The sequence below is a fragment of the Euprymna scolopes genome, chromosome 35 (genome assembly GCF_053919585.1).
Source record: "Euprymna scolopes isolate OS-2025 chromosome 35, ASM5391958v1, whole genome shotgun sequence".
Lineage (NCBI taxonomy): Eukaryota > Metazoa > Mollusca > Cephalopoda > Sepiida > Sepiolidae > Euprymna > Euprymna scolopes.
In genome coordinates this window covers 45,937,242-45,957,313 of record NC_136516.1, presented here as the reverse complement: position 1 = coordinate 45,957,313, position 20,072 = coordinate 45,937,242, and the positions used below count along the sequence as shown (strand labels likewise).

At 36.2% G+C, this 20,072-nt stretch overlaps 1 protein-coding gene across 1 annotated transcript in view; it reads left to right on the top strand.

The window, feature by feature from the left end:
• Nucleotides 1-20,072, top strand: part of LOC145259858 (uncharacterized) — a 1,597,463-nt gene that overhangs the window by 1,513,964 nt on the left and 63,427 nt on the right. The window contains exon 12 of the mRNA XM_080117703.1: nucleotides 6,266-6,478. Within this exon, the coding sequence (XP_079973829.1) occupies nucleotides 6,266-6,478 (213 nt within the window). The remainder of the gene's footprint in view (nucleotides 1-6,265; nucleotides 6,479-20,072) is intronic.

Sequence of the window (20,072 nt, the reverse complement as noted above, 5' to 3'; positions counted from 1 at the left end):
GGCTCAGGGGATACATTCATGGGTTCGTGTATACACACCGGTTTTGGAATGTCAAATGTGTCACACAACTTTCTTTTTATCCAGTAGGAGTCTATCGAAAATGGATCTAATTTTTCTGGCGAACATAAGTTCTGCAGGGGATGAATTTACATCATTGGGTGTGATTTGGGGTTACTCTGTGGAAATGTTTTTATTGTTCCTCTGCTAGAAATGTTTGTATTGTTCGCTCATCTGTGTCAATGTTCATGGTTTTCTTTAATGCCCACTTAAACGTGTCCACAAATTTCTCTGCCAATCCATTCGACCTAGGATGGTAAATAGGTGTCGTGATGTGTTGTATATCCAGTGAGTTGCAGAATTCTTTAAATTCGTAACCTGTGAATGTTGTACCATTGTCACTCACTATGGTCTTTATTACACCAAACCGGCTGAAAATTTCGTTAAGTGCATTTGACGTTGGATGTCTGATCTTGAATATCTCCGGCCATTTGGAGAAAGAGTCCACTACAATTAAGTAAAAAAAAACATTTAGTGGTCTGACATAATCAATATGCAGACGTGACCAGGACAAGTCCATCTTCGGCCACGGGGTCGTTTTTACTAGAGGATCTCGGGCTGCTAACTGACATCCTTTGCACGCTTTGACACAGTTTTCCACCTCTTTATCAATACCAGGCCAATACACGTAGCCTCTAATTAGGGGTTTCATCCTTGAAATGCCAGGATGACCTGTGTGAACTTCCTTTAGCATTTTTCTTCGTAATACCTGTGGAATTACGATTCTATCAGCATACATGAGCACATCTCCGCAAATGGAAAAAGGTGTAATTTGTCCTTTTTATTTCTTTCCGTCCTTCCTACTTGATTTTTCATTTTCTTTATGAAAACGTCTTTTGCAGCTTCTCTTTTAATCTCTCCTAGAATTACCGGGAGTTCATAGATCATATTGCACATTGAATTTGAGCATTCGCTTTTATCTTTAAGAGCCACAATTACCGTCTCTTCGAAACTTTCATTTCTTTTTGGAATCAACCTTGATAGTGCATCCGCGTGTCCTAGCTTTTTTGATGACACATGCTCCATCTTAAACGGATAGTTTAAGAGAGTTACAGCCCATCGCTGTAGTCGATTTGCGGTATGCGTAGGGATGCCTTTCTTCGATGCAAATATCGTGATTAACGGTTTATGATCCGTCTGTAATATGAAGTTTCGTCCATGGAGAAAACGGTTAAACTTTTTGACTCCAAATATTATCGAGAGAGCCTCCTTTTCAATCTGGCTGTAGTTTTTCTCAGCTGTAACCAAAGTTCTTGACGCGTGAGCGATTGCTTTTGTTGTTCCATCCTCATACTTATGGAGTAATACAGCACCAACTCCATAATCACTGGCGTCCGTTGCTAGTACCATCTCCTTTTCTGAATCGAAATGAGCTAATGCCAGATCTGACAGTAGACATTTCTTAATTTTCTGGAAAGCAGATTCACATTCCTTTGTCCAATTCCATCTACTGCCTTTTTTCAGTAGCTCGTTAAAAGGAGCTCTCAAATTATCAACATTAGGGATGTATATCGTATAATATTGTACCAATCCCAAAAATGACTGTAGTTTTGGTACTGAGTCTGAGGCAGGCATCTTTTCGATTGCTTTGGTCCGTTATGGATCTGGCCTTTATTCATCTTCGTCAATTATTTGACCTAGGTATTTGATCCTTTCCATGAAGAAATCGCATTTCTCCAGACTCAATCTGAAACCAAACACTTTTATTCTCTTAAGTACTTTTGTGATGTGCTTCTTGTGCTCTTGCAAATTACTGCTCTTTATCAAGACATCGTCAAGGTATGCTATTGCAAATTCCAACCCTGTGAGCATCGTATCCATTATCTGTTGGAAGAGATCAGGGGAGACCTTTAAGCCGAAAGGAAGCCTCTATAGCTTGAAGATACCCTTATGCGTGTTAATGCACAAGTACTTTGAGCATTCATCATTGACCTTGATTTGCAAGTACGCGCCCGAGAGGTCTATCTTGGAAAAAAAATTTTCTCCGTTTAGTTTTGAGAATAGATCTTCTGCCGACGGAAGCGGATAATTGTGTGGTCCTTTAAACAATCATTCAGGCCTGTTGAGAAATCAGCACAGACTCTAATTTTGTTATTCTTTTTCTTCACGTATACAGTCGGGCTGGCCCAATCCGTATGGTCAACTTTTTCAATGACATCTAACTGTTGTGTCCATCGATGTAAAAGGTACATTTCTTTTAGGTTTGAACACTGGGGTGGCATCTTTCTTCACTTCAAATTTGGCTTCTATTTTCACATAGTGTCCAAGTCCTTCGGCAAAAACTCTTGGGAATTCTGCTTTTACATCGTCCGGAAAGCCTTCCACTTGGTTCGATTTCTCTGTGTTCAACCTATTACAAAAAGAATTAACTAGTCGTTTCCATAAGTTAAACAGGACAAACCAATCCACTCCAAATAGACTTGTGTTCCTTCTTGGTACCACGTACACTTTGGACTTGCATGTCTGACCACCAAATGTTACGTTGCACCTCAGTTCTCCTTTGAATTCTAATTTTTTGCCACACATGCTCTTCGCCATCTTGCTGGTTTCCATTAGTTCAGGTCGACCGATCCTTCTCCAGATATCTTCATCTATGATGCTGATGTCTGCACCACTATCCAGGAGTAATGTTACAGGATTCCATTTATGTGAACATCGGCATACTTACGCCTTTCACAACTTTTCTCTTTCCTTGTGCGTAGCGCATTCACTTTGTCGGACCTTCACTTTTTCTTCTGGTCACAGTACGTTCCCTTGTGGCTTCTGAATCCACATTCGTAATATATCCTATTCCTGAACCAGCAGGTCTTTTTTGGTGTGTCTCGTACTTCCTCAGCATTCACAATTTTGGTCCTTGTGCATTCTGGAGGTCTTTTGTTCTTGGGTCTTGTACGTTCTAGAGGTCCTTTGCCTTTTTACATGTTGTACCTTGTAAACGCTTTTTTCTTCAATGCGGGTGTTGTCTCTCTTGATATTAATGAGACGTTGACATTCCTCAGTAACTTTTGTAAAGTTATATTTGGGTCCGACTCCATAATTGTCAGGATCCGGAATCTGATATCTTTGTCCCTTGGTGCTGTGAGTCCCTGCACAAAGATCAAGCATTTAAATAAATCCGCAGAAATTTCATTTAATTTAAATGATTCACATAAGCAATTTACAGTACAAGCATACTCTAAATAGTCTTCGGATTCTGATTTCTGTAAATTTAAACATTTATATCTAGAGTGGAAAAGGCTATCTCTTTCATCAAATATTCTAGATAAAGTATTGATTGTCTCTTCAAAGGTCATTCTTCCGGTTTTTTCGGTAAAATTAAGTTAGCATACTTGGTGTTTTCGTCAATACCCAGTTTTTGAAGTTACAGAGTAACTTTTTCTTCATCGGTCCAGTCCGAACACCTCTTTGTAAAAACTGTTTCATACCTTCTATAGTATGCTGGAAATGTAACACTAGTATCGGGAGAGTAGTGAAATTCCGACAAAGAGTTTGAAATACACTCTGCAGAAAAATTCGTTTTTTTCTCAGTTGTCGAGGTTTGAATTAATTTTTCCAAATTCTTTTGTTGAGTCGACATTTAACGTTGAAGTATTTTTGCTTGTTCTTGTTGTGGCTCTAAAGTTTTTTGTGTCATTTCTTGCTGTTGTTGTAACTGTTGTTGTTGTTGTTGTTGTTGTTGTTGTTGTTGCACTAAGAATTATTGTGTCATTTTTTACTGTTCCTGAATGCTAAGAGTTAGCACCTTCATCAACTCAGCCAATTGTTCCATTTTAGCTTAAAAAATGTCTTTTCAAAATTTATAACAATGATTCTACAAAAGTTCGTAAATATGCGTTTTCGCAAATTAGCAACAATACTTCTACAAATTATGCAAGAATAAATGTTTCAACAAAGTTCATACAATTTAGCAATAGTAATTCTGCAGATTTTGCAAAATAAACTGCTTCAACAACGTAATTTTACACAATAATACTTTGTCAAGTTCACACAACAAATAGTTCTAATTAATTTACCCGAAACAATGATGAACAAACTGTTTTTCAACAAAAATACGGTTGCACGTGAAAAAAAAATTATAACAATAGTCTCCGTTTTGTTTAGAGAAAAAGAATCGTAAGAGTTCTTTCTTTTCTTTCTAAAAAACTCGTAATCCTATGGTGCCGGGTTCGAATTCAGTTTGTGTTTCCCAAATATTTTTTCGTCAAAAATATAAATAAAGTTCATTTTACCTTGAAGTACAATTTTATTACCTTTCCGTGAGTTCTTATCGGAGAAATCCGTACTTTCCACTACTTTATGTAGGAAAACTCGAATAGTTCTTTGTCACACGTTAATCCTAATGGTGGTTCAGTAACGAAATCCTTGTAAATTTTCGTCAAAAAATCATTGAATAGTACACAGTCCTTTTAATACGGTAATTTATTTCTGTTAAGAGATAAAGAATCATTTTCGTTCGCCAACTGTTATATCCTGTTTCAACAGTATATAATAATATGATAAAATACGCCGAGTGGGATGCATAACAAAAAGAAGGTATATTAGCACTTCGTAATAATACAAATACAAAATGACTACTTGCTTTTGAAGTTAGATAAATGTAAATGAAGGTAAAGAAAAAGAAGCTTAGCGTGTGAGAGCTAAACGCTCGTCCCTAAGAAGCTTGGTAAACCGGAGTGTAAGACGCGAGACTGGTAGGACGCAAGTCTGCAGGGCAAGACTGCAAGACTAAAATGTAAGACTAGACTGCAAACAAGACAAGACGCCCCTACCTTAACTCTTTTATATACTGTTTCGTTGGTGAGTTGAATATGTTTTGGTAGATGTGAGGCAAAGTCTTTTTAGGTGTAGAAACAGTTTATCAGATGTTGGATGAATATTCCCGTCGGTGATGGAATTTGAATGTTGAGTTATATATGCATATCTATGGTGCGATGGACCTCGAAAATCAATGGCCTGAGTTGAAAAGTATTCGGAGAAGTGTTTATTCAATCCGATGTGTTAGACGATGAGCTTCTGATATGGGCTGAATTCCTGGTACTCTGCTGGTCAGCTTTCTTGTTGAAAAGGGGTGAAGGAATCCATTTAGATGAGGGAGCGAGGAGGAGGAGGGTAAGGTAGAGAGGGTGAGGAGATAAGGGGGAAGGTTAGGTTTGGGCGAACAGGCGTGTGCGTAATAGAATTTCTTGGAGGGGGTTGTGTGTTAGGTATCGGTCAATGTTCTGACCTCTTAAATTTAGGTTCAAATGGGAAATATACATTCTTGTGTTTTTTTTTTATGGGAGTGTGTATGAGATGGAGTGGATATGCGGTTTTTGCTGTGCAGGTGGGTGAGTGGGTGAGGTGGAAATGGAGACGAATAAAGGTCTACAGTTTGAAGTTCAAATGCTTGGGGGAATACTTATTTAAATGAATTGAAGGTTGGGTGTTTTTAATTATAAGGGTTTATTTAAAAGTAACTTAATTTGCTGAGATACAGTTTGTTCGTTACGCTTGTTTTCGTAGTGTGATCTGGTTTAATTAAATTTATTTGAAACGAATATATCTCTGTTTGGAGGCGATCTATGGATAAATAGGTTTTGCTGTTCGTTGGGTTAGAATCGATGTTGGAGTGACTGCTTTATATACTTAGGTTTAATTAGCTATTCTTATAATGGGGTGACTTGATGCACATTTAGGGCTGAGTGTAAGGTTGTGTAAACGTGGTTAAATCTGACTATTTATATAATAATCTATATATCTATCCATCAATACATACACTTATTCGCAGATAAACGCATACAGACACTCATATATGTATGTATGTATATATATATATATATATATATATATATATATATATACATAACATGCACATACACATATACATTCATTCATACCCATGCATACATATATGCATGTATACACACATGTCCACATATTTATGGACATGTATACACACATACACATCACAAAACATACACGCCTGTACACATGTGAATAAATGCGCTCACATAGGGAACCACACACGCACACACACACACGCACACACACACACACACACATATATATATATATATATATAGTGAATTCCATTTGACCATCCTGGTCATCAGCACAATAAAAAAACTCAAAGACAACTACTTTTAAAAAAGAAAAATGCTTGTTGTGTATAAACTTATGATTTACATTTTTATAATCTGATATTTTATAATTGTGTTTCTATTTTTAGGTAAATACTGAACGAAGGCCCATATCTGCTCCCCCTCCACCTCCTTCTCCAGAAAAAATTTCATTTGTTAAATCAAATTCCGAGAATATTGAAGATTGGGTGCTGCCCACAGATCAACAAGTTTCTTCAAAGGTTCCAGAAAAACCGGAATTGGTTGACAGTTTCCATTCGATTTCGGAAAATATTGAACACGAATCTACAAACAGCCTCAGTGTAAGTAAAACAGGATGTACGGAATGCCTTGAATAATTTTCCAAACTTTTTTCGTATCGACACTTTTATTGATAGTACACACATGAAACTCTAGTCCCCTTCAAAGTAATCTCCCCCGGCTGCAATGCACTTGCTGTACCGTCCAAACAACTTCTGGAAAGCCCCAGAGAAGTCCTCTTGTGTGAGCGTGTCAATTACCTTTGTCACAGCCTCTTTTATCTTCTCAATTTCCTCATAACGATAGTTTCTAAGGTTTTCCTTGAGCTTAAGGAATAACCAAAACTCACAAGGAGCAAAGTCTAGACTATAGGGTAGGGTGAGGAACTGTTTAGATACTCATCTTAGTCAAATAATCTGTGACTAGGATGGAGTTATGGACTGGTGCATTGTCAAGATGAAAATGCCACTGACCCGATTTGAAGAGTGCTGGCCTCTTCCGACGAAATCTTTACTGAACCTCTTAAAGCCTCAATATAGTATTCCTTGTTGACTGTCTGTCCAATGGGAATCCAGTACATGTGGATCATGACTGTGTTGTCAAAAAAAAAAAAGATGGATCATCATAAATTTCTGGGTGGATTTGCTCTGTCGGACCTTCTTGAGTCTGGTATATGAAACAGGATGTAAATTCCTAAGATGTGCAAACGTTACAAAGAAAATGCTATTTCAAAATTAAATGTACTAAAATAAAGAAAATATATTAAGTGTTAAAAGAAAATGCTTTTTCAAAATTGAATTTAATAAAATAAAGAAAATAAATTAAGCGTTACAAAGAAAATGCTATTTCAAAATTAAATGTACTAAAATAAAGAAAATATATTAAGTGTTAAAAGAAAATGCTATTTCAAAATTGAATTTAATAAAATAAAGAAAATAAATTAAGCGTTACAAAGAAAATGCTATTTCAAAATTAAATTTAATAAAATAAAGAAAATGTATTAAGCGTTACAAAGAAAATGCTATTTCAAAATTAAATGTAACAAAATAAAGAAAACATATTAAGGTTAAAAAGAAAATGCTATTTCAAAATTAAATGTAATGAAATAAAGAAAACGTATTAAGGTTACAAAGAAAATACTATTTCAAAATTAAATTTAATAAAATAAAGAAAACGTATTAAGGTTACAAAGAAAATGCTATTTCAAAATTAAATTTAATAAAATAAAGAAAATGTATTAAGCGTTACAAAGAAAATGCTATTTCAAAATTAAATGTAATAAAATAAAGAAAACGTATGAAGCGTTACAAAGAAAATGCTATTTCAAAATTAAATTTAATAAAATAAAGAAAATGTATTAAGCGTTACAAAGAAAATGCTATTTCAAAATTAAATGTAATAAAATAAAGAAAACGTATGAAGCGTTACAAAGACAATGCTATTTCAGAATTAAATGTACTAAAATAAAGAAAACGTATTAAGCGAATTAAAGGTAATAAAATAAAGAAAGTGCTAGTTCAATACTATGCATTACAAAAAATGCTACTTCAAACTTTAATGTAATAAATAAAGCGGTCCAGAACAAAGCAAAAAGATGTTAGTTGAAACTGAAGAATTAAAAAGTCAGAAAAACTTCTGTTTCTTTCCAGAAAAGGCCAATTTAAACTGAAGAATTACAAAGCATATAAAATGTTTCAAACTTAAATCTTATAAAACACATTAAATGCTATGTCAAACTTAAGCAAACGAAAAACAAAGAACATGCTTATTTATTTTATTGCGGACTATTATCCTCATCTTTCTTAGTTGTTGTTTTACGACGTTTCGGCCAACTATTCCTCTGGCCTTCTTCAGGTGGTAACCGCGACGGGATAGGAACTCCGAATCTACTGACTGCCTCCTCAGCAATTACTGTACAATGAGTAATTGCTGCGGTCAACTATTCCTCTGGCCTTCGTACTGTGATTGTACAGTAATTGCTGAGGATGCAATTAGGAGATTCGAAATTCCTATTCCGTCTTGGTTACCATCTGACGAAGGCCAGAGGAATAGTTGGCCGAAACGTCGTGAAACAACAACTAAAAAGATGAGGATGATAGTCCGCAGTAAAATAAATTAATAAATAATACTCATCTCAATATTAAATTCGAATTAAATAATAAACAAAGAAAATACTATTTCAAACTTATGCGTTACAAAACAAAGGAAATGTTATTTCAAACTATTTATCATCCAGATATATGCTTTCCACATCATCGTCATCGTCATCATCATCATCATCATCATCATCGTCGTCATCATCATCATCATGATCGTCGTCGTCGTCGTCGTCATCATCATCATCATCATCATCATCATCGTCGTCGTCGTCGTGATCATCATCATCATCATCATCATCATCATCATCATCGTCGTCGTAGTCATCATCGTCATCGTCGTCGTCGTCATCGTCGTCGTCGTCATCATCATCATCATCATCATCATCATCATCAGTTCAACGTCCATTTTACAGGCATGTGTTGGGCTGCTTTAAGAAATTGACTTCCAAACTAGCCTATCTCTGGCCAGGTTTTTATTTCTTCCTCTTTTCGTCAAATGCATTATCTCTCACTTCCTTTCATTTTCCTTGGCCTTCGAACATGCTACCTTAACTGTAAGTGAAAACAAGTAACTGCTGTAGGAATTGGACTCAACATTACCGATCCCATAGTCTGAAACCATATCCACTGGGCCAACTCAGCACTTCCTTCTAGATAGCAGTAAAATTAATTAAAATCTGTAGTTTTGTAAAACAGGAAAAATAAAACAGATACCCTTTAAGTTTCTGCAGAGCAACAAAAAGGTTTTTTTTTTAATGGGTCTCTGTGCAAAGTTTCCCATAAAAAAAAAGCAAAGCTGTTACTGTTTCTTCTTATTCTTTTTTTTTTTTTTAATTATTACTATTTTATTTTTATTTTATTTTATTTTTGCACATAAAAACGAAATTGTTTGGCACATAACTTGTCAAACGAGTAGAGACGCTTCCTCACAAAACCATCCCCTAAATGCCCCCCTACTACCCCCCATCAAGATATTTCTATCCTCCAAACCCCAACTTTCCAACTTTTAAAACGTCTGCTTTCTGTAGAAGCACACTTGTGCCGCACCACCACCATCGTTTCTCCGTCTCTCAAAACACTGCAATCCCGTTAACAGTCGCAAGCTTTCCTGTTTGTGTGAAGGATGTTGTATCTGTCAGTCGAGCTCTGAGATAACAAGTTTTGACAGATGGATCCTGGCAAGCCACTTGTACGGCAGTTGAGACCGGTTGAATGTAAAGCAAATTGGCAGAGCTAGGTGTGAAAACGAGGGAAAAGGGCCGGGGGCCTGGTTAGGGTTAGGAAAACGACAGAGAGAGACAGAAAGAGTGTGAGAAATTAACTACCTGTGCCAGCCATTTCCAACCCTTCGAGTTGCTCACAAATTTTCATAGCCATTTCCTACCTATGTACCTAAACACTCATTATTTGATATGTTTACCTTACACATAACCCACAAAATTTCTTTTTCTCATTTCGCTATTTTATTTTATGTGATGATTAATTTTAGTATATTTCGTTCGGAGCCGTTGGAGATCAGAGGCAAAATATTTAAATACCTAGGATAGGCTTATATAGATACACACGCTATATATATATATATATATATATATATATATATATATATATATATATATATATATATATATATATAACACTTATCAAGGTCCGAGGACCACTTAAGGATAAGGGTTAATAAGTGTACGGTAGTCATCGGGACAACAGCATAATAATCGTTAGTAGTGATAACTTGGTATGATTTGATTATTTAAGGGGGGCGGCTCAACGAGAACTTGTTTACATTGGACTTGAAGACGACCATATTGTAGTCATCTGGAAAGCAGGTTAATGGAACAGAGTTTCATAGGCTGGCGGTTCTATGAAAAAAAGTTTTGTTCATGGAATTCACGTTTAGATTTAGGCACAGAAAGAGAGTTGGGGAAATTGTTGATAGTGGTTGTAGCCAGATGAATGTTTTATGTGAAAGTTTGCCAATAGAGGAGGACCATAGATTAGAGCTCAGACGAGTACTAAAGGAGCTTTGCGCGCGCGTGTGTGTGTGTGTGCGTGTGTGTGAGTTCGTTCCCTATGGACTAAAAAACGGCTGGGCCGATTTAAAAAAAAATACGCAAGAAGGTACTTCACGTGTCTGGAAGTGTTCTTACGTAGGTTTTGTATAGGAATGCATCTGATAAGTATCGATAATCAAAAAATATGATTAAAGAAGGAAGTCCGACTTTGACCTAAATTAACACTTTTGTACAACCTAACATCACAAATGCATTTGAGAATTGTTTTCACTAAAGCTGTGACAAGAGAACATTCTTTTCATTGTTTTGACTCTCGAGTATATATCCGACACAGACACAATTAATCAACCGAGAACCACATCATTCCATATAAAAGCATATATCAACGCATACACACTCGAGAGTCAAAATAATGAAAAGAATATGCTGTTGTCCTAGCCCTAGTTACCACTAAACAAGCAGAAAGGCCCAGCCTATAAAATAAACTGTGTTCTTTTATAAGACAAGAGCGCATTCGAAATGAATGTTTCTTTTTGGAACACAATCAAACCATGATATTTGACTTTTGTACTTTTAACTTTAATTCAAGTAATTATGTAAAAATAATTTTATAAAATCAACAGTTGAACCATGATACTTGACTTTTGCATTTTAAACTTAAGTGAAGCTATCATTTATAGATAATTTTATAAAATCAACAGTAGATTCTTTACAGTGCAATGTAGACTACAATGTATTGTGGACTAAGTCACTGCCGGGAGGCATGTGAAACTTTCTCCCGATACACTGCAGGGTGAGTGGGGTTAACTAGAGCAGGCATTCAATCGATTTGATTTAAAAAAAAAAAAATGGGCGATTTCACTGATTTCGATGACAATAAAAGTAAGAGAGGGTGGAAAATTTGTTGATCCTCATTCAATTCGTCGGGTCTTCGTACTTCCTGTTCACGTGGTGAAGGTCAAGCAAGTGTTGGTTTGATGAAAGTGTTTCAGCGCAAATATGTATTTTTTTTAATATATTATTTTTTGTATACAGACACTAGTATTTCATGCTCATGCAATCTATAGGAAATGATGATTACCGCTAGTCAGGGGATTCGAACCCAGTTGCAAAGACACATTCGTTTGACTCTGCAGCCTGGTATTCAACCCCTAGGCGCCAATTAATAAAGAGAATTTAAATTCTATATTATGTCAAATAAGCAGACATGGAGCTGAGTCATAAAGTATTCAACAGCAGCAGTCGGAACCTTGCATTATGCATAGATTGGTGGCTGTTAAATATATATCTATATCTACATATCTATATCTATATCTATCTATCTATCTATATATATATATATATATATATATATATATATATATATATATATATATATATATATATATATATTTGTATTTTGTTTACAGAAGGTTTTAAATGAGATGAGTCATTGGTATCATCGGTTTCAAACCCGATAATTAGGACCGTTTAAGATACCCATGCCAAGCTCTCTTGCTCTCTTCAGCCAATACTCATCACCATGAAGAGAGCTCGATATGAGTATCTTAAACGGTCCTAATTATCGGGTTTGAAACCGACGGTACTAATGACTTATCTCATTTAAAACTCTCTGTAAACAAAATATAAATAATACGCTTTTATTATATCCGACACAGACACAGTTAATCAACCGAGAACCACATCATTCTATATAAATGCATATAAGATATGAACGGATACACGCTCGAGAGTCAAAAGAATGAAAAGAATATGCTATTTTCCTAGCCCTACTGATAAGGGTAGCAACCGATACAATCTCCAAATTCTCATCAATCTCACATACTAAAAACCCAGTCTAATGCAGAATGTAAAAACGCTATCAAAATGACAATAATGAAAGATTTCAACAATTTTCAATTATATAATATTTATTTACCAACATAATGTATTAAACCAGGGTGATTATGTTCTTTGAATTTTCTAGGTAAATCTCATCTTCAGAAATAGAAAAAAATGTGTGAAGCATGTTGAGGAATGTATGTTTATGCCAGGAGCCGGGGGTTATCTATATTTAATTAAGTAAATGGCTCGAACATATGCTAAGATTGGTACCAGAGAGAATTGCCAACAGAGTGCTCTAATGGAGTCCTAATGGAAGAAGAAGAAGAAGAAGAAGAAGAAGAAGAAGAAGAAGAAGAAGAAGAAGAAGTGTGACACTATCCTGGTCGCAGGTCACCAAAGTGTGACCCTATGATCGCCCAAGTCACTATCTCGGTCAATAGTGACTAGATGTAACTTCTTTGTGCGGCAGAACCCCATAGATCGAGCTAGTTGGTCTTCAATTCGCGGCCGGGTGATCGTCGGTGCTTCTTGCATCAGGTGGATATGCCGTCGCCTGGCCGGTCTGTCATATGTTAGAAGAAAAGCAATTCAATGCACACAAAAAAAACAACTCAGTTCTTCTAGTCTACTGATTAATTTCCAGAAAAAATGATGTACAAATATATAATTATATACAATTGTTTTTACAGCACAATGTTCAATAATGTTCGACTCCACTGAGTCTATAAGGAGATTTAACTTCTCTCTTCGGTGAGGTTGACGTGGGAAGAGAGGGGTGTGGCGATTCTCTACAAGTTGTTCTGTCTCAAACTCGCAAGCTCAACCGTCTCGCTAACTGCCGTTTTTCGACTATGCGCTTCATTAATATATTCAGGGAATGGGGTAAAACTGGGGGTGTTCCCTGGACCAATCATACGCAACAACGTCACCCCAGAGGGTATCCCCCTCTACGAGTGCACCTGTGCATTTGCAAACGTTCTCATAGCCCAATTGGGTCACTCCCATGATCCCTATGTCCACGCACTGTATTTGAATTATAAACATTATCTCTTGAGAACCCTGAGTCATTACCTGTTTTGGAGTGCAAACTTCAAAAATGACAATCCTAATCTTTTCTCTCGGCAGGGGTTTTCGCTGTCACCCGGGCACACCGATGATAATTAAAGAATAAAGAATCATATCTGCCCGGATTTCTCCAGTACTGCGGGAGTCTCAGCCTCACCCCAGTGGGGAGCTTAACCGTTCCCTGGGACGGTCACGTCATATAAGGAGACCAAAAATGAACTGGAAGCAGACTATCAAGAGAGATTTAACCGCATCGGGCAGAAACTGGAGGGATACAGCAGATCGAAAACAATAGCATACTTTGATTGCTTCCTGCATCGCAAAATGCGGAAGTTCGTAAGTCTAAGTTTAAATGCAATTTAACTCAACATTAAAATCGTTATCGCCTCCTTCTTCAAGAATATACAACTCCCCTGAAAGGAGTCAAGTGTACGAATACACACATGACTCTCATGATGCACAATATTACAAGTCTTGAACTTAAACGTAGGTAAATAATGACACAAATGTCTGTGGACTGAGATCGAAATAATTCTGTTGTCACTTTGGAATTATTTTTGCGTGATAATATTCTGCCGAAAAATGTCCAAGGCCGAGAGGCTAAGGTAAGCAGCTTATGTTTTGCAATCGAAAAGAAATTAAACAATAAGAGCCAGAACTTTATGTCTGGGAAAAAGATTTAACCCTAGAAATTCTTTCTTTTTCTATTTTTTTTTTCTTTTTTAGTGGAAATTTTTAAAGCAAGAAAAACATTTTGCAAATCTTTTTTTTTTCTTTTTTTAGTTATTTCTTTTGCAGAATGTTTTGCATCAGTAAAAAGGATAACAAATTAATTTACTTATTGGCGTTATATATATATATATATATATATATATATATATATATATATATATATATATATATATATATATATATATATATATATAAGGAACAAAACCGAGTTATGTGTTCATATATATAATAATAATATAATACCAGTACAACATTTGAAAATACATTGATGAACACATAACTTGGTTTGTTCCTTATATATATATATATATATATATATATATATATATATATATATATGTATATATATATATATATATATATATATATATATATATATATATATATATATATATATATATATTCCCCGAATTTTCTGGATATCTTTTCCATTCGTCGAGCGGTCTTTTTTATTTCAACTGGCGTTTGTATGGATTTTTTTTATTTTACATGGTGGTCACAGCTTTTCTAGGCCCGGAAGCCACTCAGGAGTAAGGGTTATTGCAAGTACAGTACCGTTAGTGATGGCGCTCAAATGTTGTTGTTCAGCCATATTCTTCTCAAGCGCTTTCTATCGTTGCGTTTGATTATCACAAGGAGTGATTGTTGTTGTTATCGTTTTCTTTTCCTTTGAGGCTTGGTATATTTATATATACACAGGCGGCAAAAAGAAAGTCAGCACTTGTAATTTTTTTCAAAAACTGTAAGTTTAAGCTAAATTTAATGTAACTGTTTCAACAATCTATACCTCATTTGATTAATCCTTTAATTCTTCTATAATTTTACCTGTTCATATTTTACTTTTAATTGAAATATTCTTGTGTTCACATCAATTTAAAAAAATAACTTCAAATTGAGGAGGCAAAAAGAAAGTCCGCACAATGGAAAAATGTTATTTAAATGTAACTTTAGGACATTAATGCAACACAAATACAGCAGGAACACAATAAACTAGTAAATATTTAGTAGCATAGCCCTTCTGCAATTTGACAGCCTGCAATCTTTGGGGAATTCCTTGAATTAGACTGCAGTAGTACTCCGAGGAAAGGGCATCCCACTTTTCTTTAATTTTTGTCCAAAGTTTTCCAAATTTGAAATTTTATCACTGTGTAGCTGTTGTTTGATGTAATGCCATACGTTTTTGATAGGATTGAGGTCTGATCCAATCACGACATATCACGCTCTTCCATGAACCTCTTGACATTGCCAGCTGTGTGAATGGGAGCATTATCCTGCATGAAGATGAGATAATCATCCAAATTCCGACCAAAGTAGGGTAGAAAATGCTCAGTCAACATATTAATGTACTTGGTCGAATTAATTCGACCTTGCAAGCGAACTATAAACTGTGTCCATCGCTTTATTGCAAATTACAAAATAATCAATATTTCAATAAATATAAGTTATAAAAAGCTGAAAATTACACCATCCAAGGACTGTATTAAGGTGAGATAAATCCTGAAATTTCATCAAAATTCATGTTATATTTAAAAAGTTATGTTATATTTTTAATATTCAAGGAATTTTCACCATCCATCGCTTTATTGCAAGTCTTCTAAGATAATGTTTTAGCTCAATAAAACAATACCAAAGCATCATAAATTTATATTGAACACATTTTCTGGGGAAAATTAACAAAAACAAAGGCACATCCCGAGGGCTAAGTGTCAAACAAACGAATTATTTGTCCACATATCCCCCATGTTTTGAAATTACATTAAACAACCTTTTGTCCACCGAGGAGGTCAATTGTTTGATCTGAGATGGAGTAATGGTTCTGGCAACGTCGACTATTTTGTTCCAAAGGGCATCCTTCAAAGAAAACTGCTCTCCTCCCTCATAAACTCCTCGTTTCAATATTGACCATAGGTGTTCGATGGGGTTAAGGTCCGGAGAACACGGTGGCCAGGACATGAGGGTTTCTCCAACAAAGCCCTGAGATCCAAGGAAGGATGTAGTTGCCCTAGCAGCATGAGATAGGGCATTGTCATGCATAAAAATAATCTTAAAACGACGTGACAAGGGAAGATCATCTGGCCATGGTAACAAATTCTCATTTAGAAAGGCAGTGTAGGCATTGCTGGTGAGCTTGACACCTTCTGGCACTCGGAATGGTCCACATAGCTTATCCCCAATAATTCCCGCCCAAAACATTATGCCTCCACCTCCCTGTTGGCAACGAAATCTATAAGGCGTTGGAGTTCCATTTGGATTCCAAACTTTGCCCCATCCGTCCGGTCCATCAAGGGTAGCACGAGTAAACAGAACATTTTGGCAATCCATTTTCATATATTTTTGTGCCCAAGCCAATCGTTTTTCTTTGTGGGTTTGGCTCAATAGAGGCCTTGGAATAGGATTGATGTTCCTTGCCATTTCATTCAGTACATTGCATCGGGCTTGTCAGGACCTTGGTATGACTCCAGCCCTCGCAAAAATTGTTGCACTGGTGCTGTTTGGGTTGCGCACAATCTCTCTACAAATTTTTCGAAGATCCCGATCAGAAAGGTTCCTCCTTGTGCCCTTATCTTTCCTGGACTTGATGTTGGGGTTCTTGACAAATGTAGCTAAAGTTCGGGGATCCCTTTTTAGTTCTGTGGCTAAATTTATGATCGAGAGACCTTCTGCTAGTCCTGCAATAATCCTCTGCTTCTCGGTAGCTGTTAAACGTCCTTTTTTTGGCATTTTATGAGACCTGCAATAAAGCGATGGACGGTGGAAATTCATTGAATATTAAAAAAATAACATAACTTTTTAAATATGACATGAATTTTGATGAAATTTTAGGATTTATCTCACCTTAATACAGTCCTTGGATGGTGTAATTTTCAGCTTTTTATAACTTATATTTACTGAAATAGTGATTATTTTGTAATCTGCAATAAAGCGATGGACACAGTTTAGGCCCTGGACTATAACTATTGATAATGCCCTACACCAAAACTGAACCTCCATCACCTTCAGCGTTGAAACTGAGCACCAAAGATTAAATTCTTCGTCTTTCCTCCGTCGGACATACTGCCTACCATTACTCTATAGCCTATTGAACTTGCTTTCGTTGCTAAAAAGCACTTTTGACCAAGATGACGAGTCATGATCTTCATTGCATCTGACGAAATCCAGACGGTGCTTTTTGTTCTTTACAGAAATCATTGGCTTGCATCTTGCAACATATCCTCGCAAATTAAATTCCTTTAATCTGTTCTTGACAGTAGAAAGAGGGCACTTTTTAAAAAGATTGCACTGTTGTTGTTTAGACTGCGGATCTTGATAGCATTGTCTTCCCGTTAGAAGTAACTCTAGTATGACTAGATTTATGGGCATCACGAACACTGCCGGTGTTTGGGTGCTTTTGTACAGTCTTCCGTGCCGTTTTCTCATCACATTTTAATCTGCAGCCGATTTCTCAATTGGATAAAGCAGAAAGGGGGAGATTAATGAGCTCCTGACTATCACTAAGAGAAAGTTGTGGCTTATGGACTAAATGTTACGTTGTATAACCTGGAACAACAACAATTACGATTAGAGATGCTTTGTTGCCTGTTGGTGGATATTTTAAACTAATTTAGGGGCGATAATTTAAGCTGGTTTTAAGCGAATTTCTTTTTGCCTTCTCCATTTGAAATTATTTTTTTTAATTGATGTAAACACTAGAATATGTCAATTAAAAGTCAAACATGAACAAGTAAAATTATAGAGGAATAAAAGGCGAATCAAATGAGGTATAGTTTGTTTAAATAGTTACATTAAATTAGCTTAAATTTGTTGTTTTTGAAAAAATTACAAGTGCGGGCTTACTTTTTGCCGGCACTGTATATATATATATTTTTTATTGTTTATACAGGTGGGTGCAGGATGCTTAGTGGCGAATTATTTTTATTTTCTTATTTTATAGTTTATTTATTTAGTTTCTTGTTAGTTATTAAATTCTGTTAGTATATTTGTCCCGGTGTTAAATGAGATCCAGTTAAAAAGGGTCTGTAGTTGTTTTATTAGTATGGCTTCTAGTAATTTTAGTATTGTTAGTTAACTAAATAAATTAACAGGAAATAGTAATCATACACCAAGGATAGTTTATAACGAGTAAAATTTTGTTTGGATGTGTAAATAACGCGTACAGACATATATCGACAAAAATGTTCATTTCAACTTGATGACATATTTTACTTTTTTGCAATCCCAAATTCAATTCATTTTTTCAAGTCGTTAAATCTATAATATGAATCTCACCTGTCTGTTTAAATTATGCATGTATGTATGTATGTATGTATGTATGTATGTATGTAAAACTTTCGATGGAGGCAACAGATTTTCACGAGATCAGTATAGTTTTGAAGCTCAACCTTTCAGACAACAAATATCGAATAATTGACTAAAAACATTAATTTCTTCACCCTCAACTGGGCACTTTTCTACAGGGAGGGGCCGCTTTTTTCACACATATTTTCGGAAGTCATCCCCTCTTTTCAATTCACTAGCCTTAATTTAAACCTTCGCTACTTTCGGTTTGGCAATGGACGCAACGATAAAGACGTCACATTTCTTTATTCACGTTCGTTTTCTCCTTCGTGATACAGGTTTGAGCTGGCTTTCCTACTACCACTTTTTTTTTTGCTCAACACATACCTCCAAACACTCGGACAATGCCGGGCACCTAGGCTAGTTAAGTAATAAAGGACAGAGGACTGCTTGAAATATTAATTGTTTAAAGAAGGACGAGGCAGTATTGAGGATTAAGACAGGCATGGGAAGCCTAGAGAAGTGAGGTTAGGGTTAGGGTTAGAGAAGTGAGGTTAGGGTTAGGGTTAGAGAAGTGAGGTTAGGGTCAGAGAAGTGAGGTTAGGGTTAGGGTTAGAGAAGTGAGGTTAGGGTTAGAGAAGTGAGGTTAAGGTTAGGGTTAGAGAAGTGAGGTTAGGGTTAGGGTTAGAGAAGTGAGGTTAGGGTTAGGGTTAGAGAAGTGAGGTTAGGGTTAGGGTTAGAGAAGTGAGGTTAGGGTTAGGGTTAGAGAAGTGAGGTTAAGGTTAGGGTTAGAGAAGTGAGGTAAGGGTTAGGGTTAGAGAAGTGAGGTTAGGGTTAGGGTTAGAGAAGTGAGGTAAGGGTTAGGGTTAGAGAAGTGAGGTTAAGGTTAGGGTTAGAGAAGTGAGGTTAGGTTTAGAGAAGTGAGGTCTCCGAAGGTGGTCAAATCAGTCAATGACCTCATTCTGTTTGACAGAAGTGGAACAGTGGATGACATTGCAAGGATTTTGAGGTTATTTGTTGTGACAGCAGACAAAATTGTCCATGATGACCTTGGCTACTCGAAGGTCAGCTGCTTACTGCAGAACACAAATGGAGAAGGGTCGAGTGTGTCCCAGCAGTGTCTCTCCAGCTATGAGAAAGATGATGATGAATTTCTGAAGGAGGTGGTAACATGTGATGAGACATGGGTTCTGTACTCTGAGCCTGGGTCAATCCACGGAGTGAAAGTATGTAGACTCTCCAGTGTAGAAGAAGTTCAAATTCCAGTAGTCCATGAAAAAAGGTAATCTACTGAGGCAGGTCTAGAAAAACATAAGGAACAAACGCAGGGGTCATCAGTGAGAAGGAGTCATACTGCATCATGACAGCAGAAGGCCTCACATAGCAGCCAAAAATTAAACATCCAATGTAACAGCAAATCCTGGAAGCATCAACCTTAAAGAACAGTTGGAAATGACTTATATACCATACATTACGACCATGTAATCCCTACAGCCACCTACCTTGAAAATGCTGCTGTGAAACCTGACATAGTTATATGGAATAAGTTAGAGGGAGTTGCAACCGTGCTTGAAGTGAGTGTTCCTAATGATGGAGGTCTGAACAGAGCTGAAAGAGAGAAACAGACCAAATACGAAGGTCTCATGTATGAT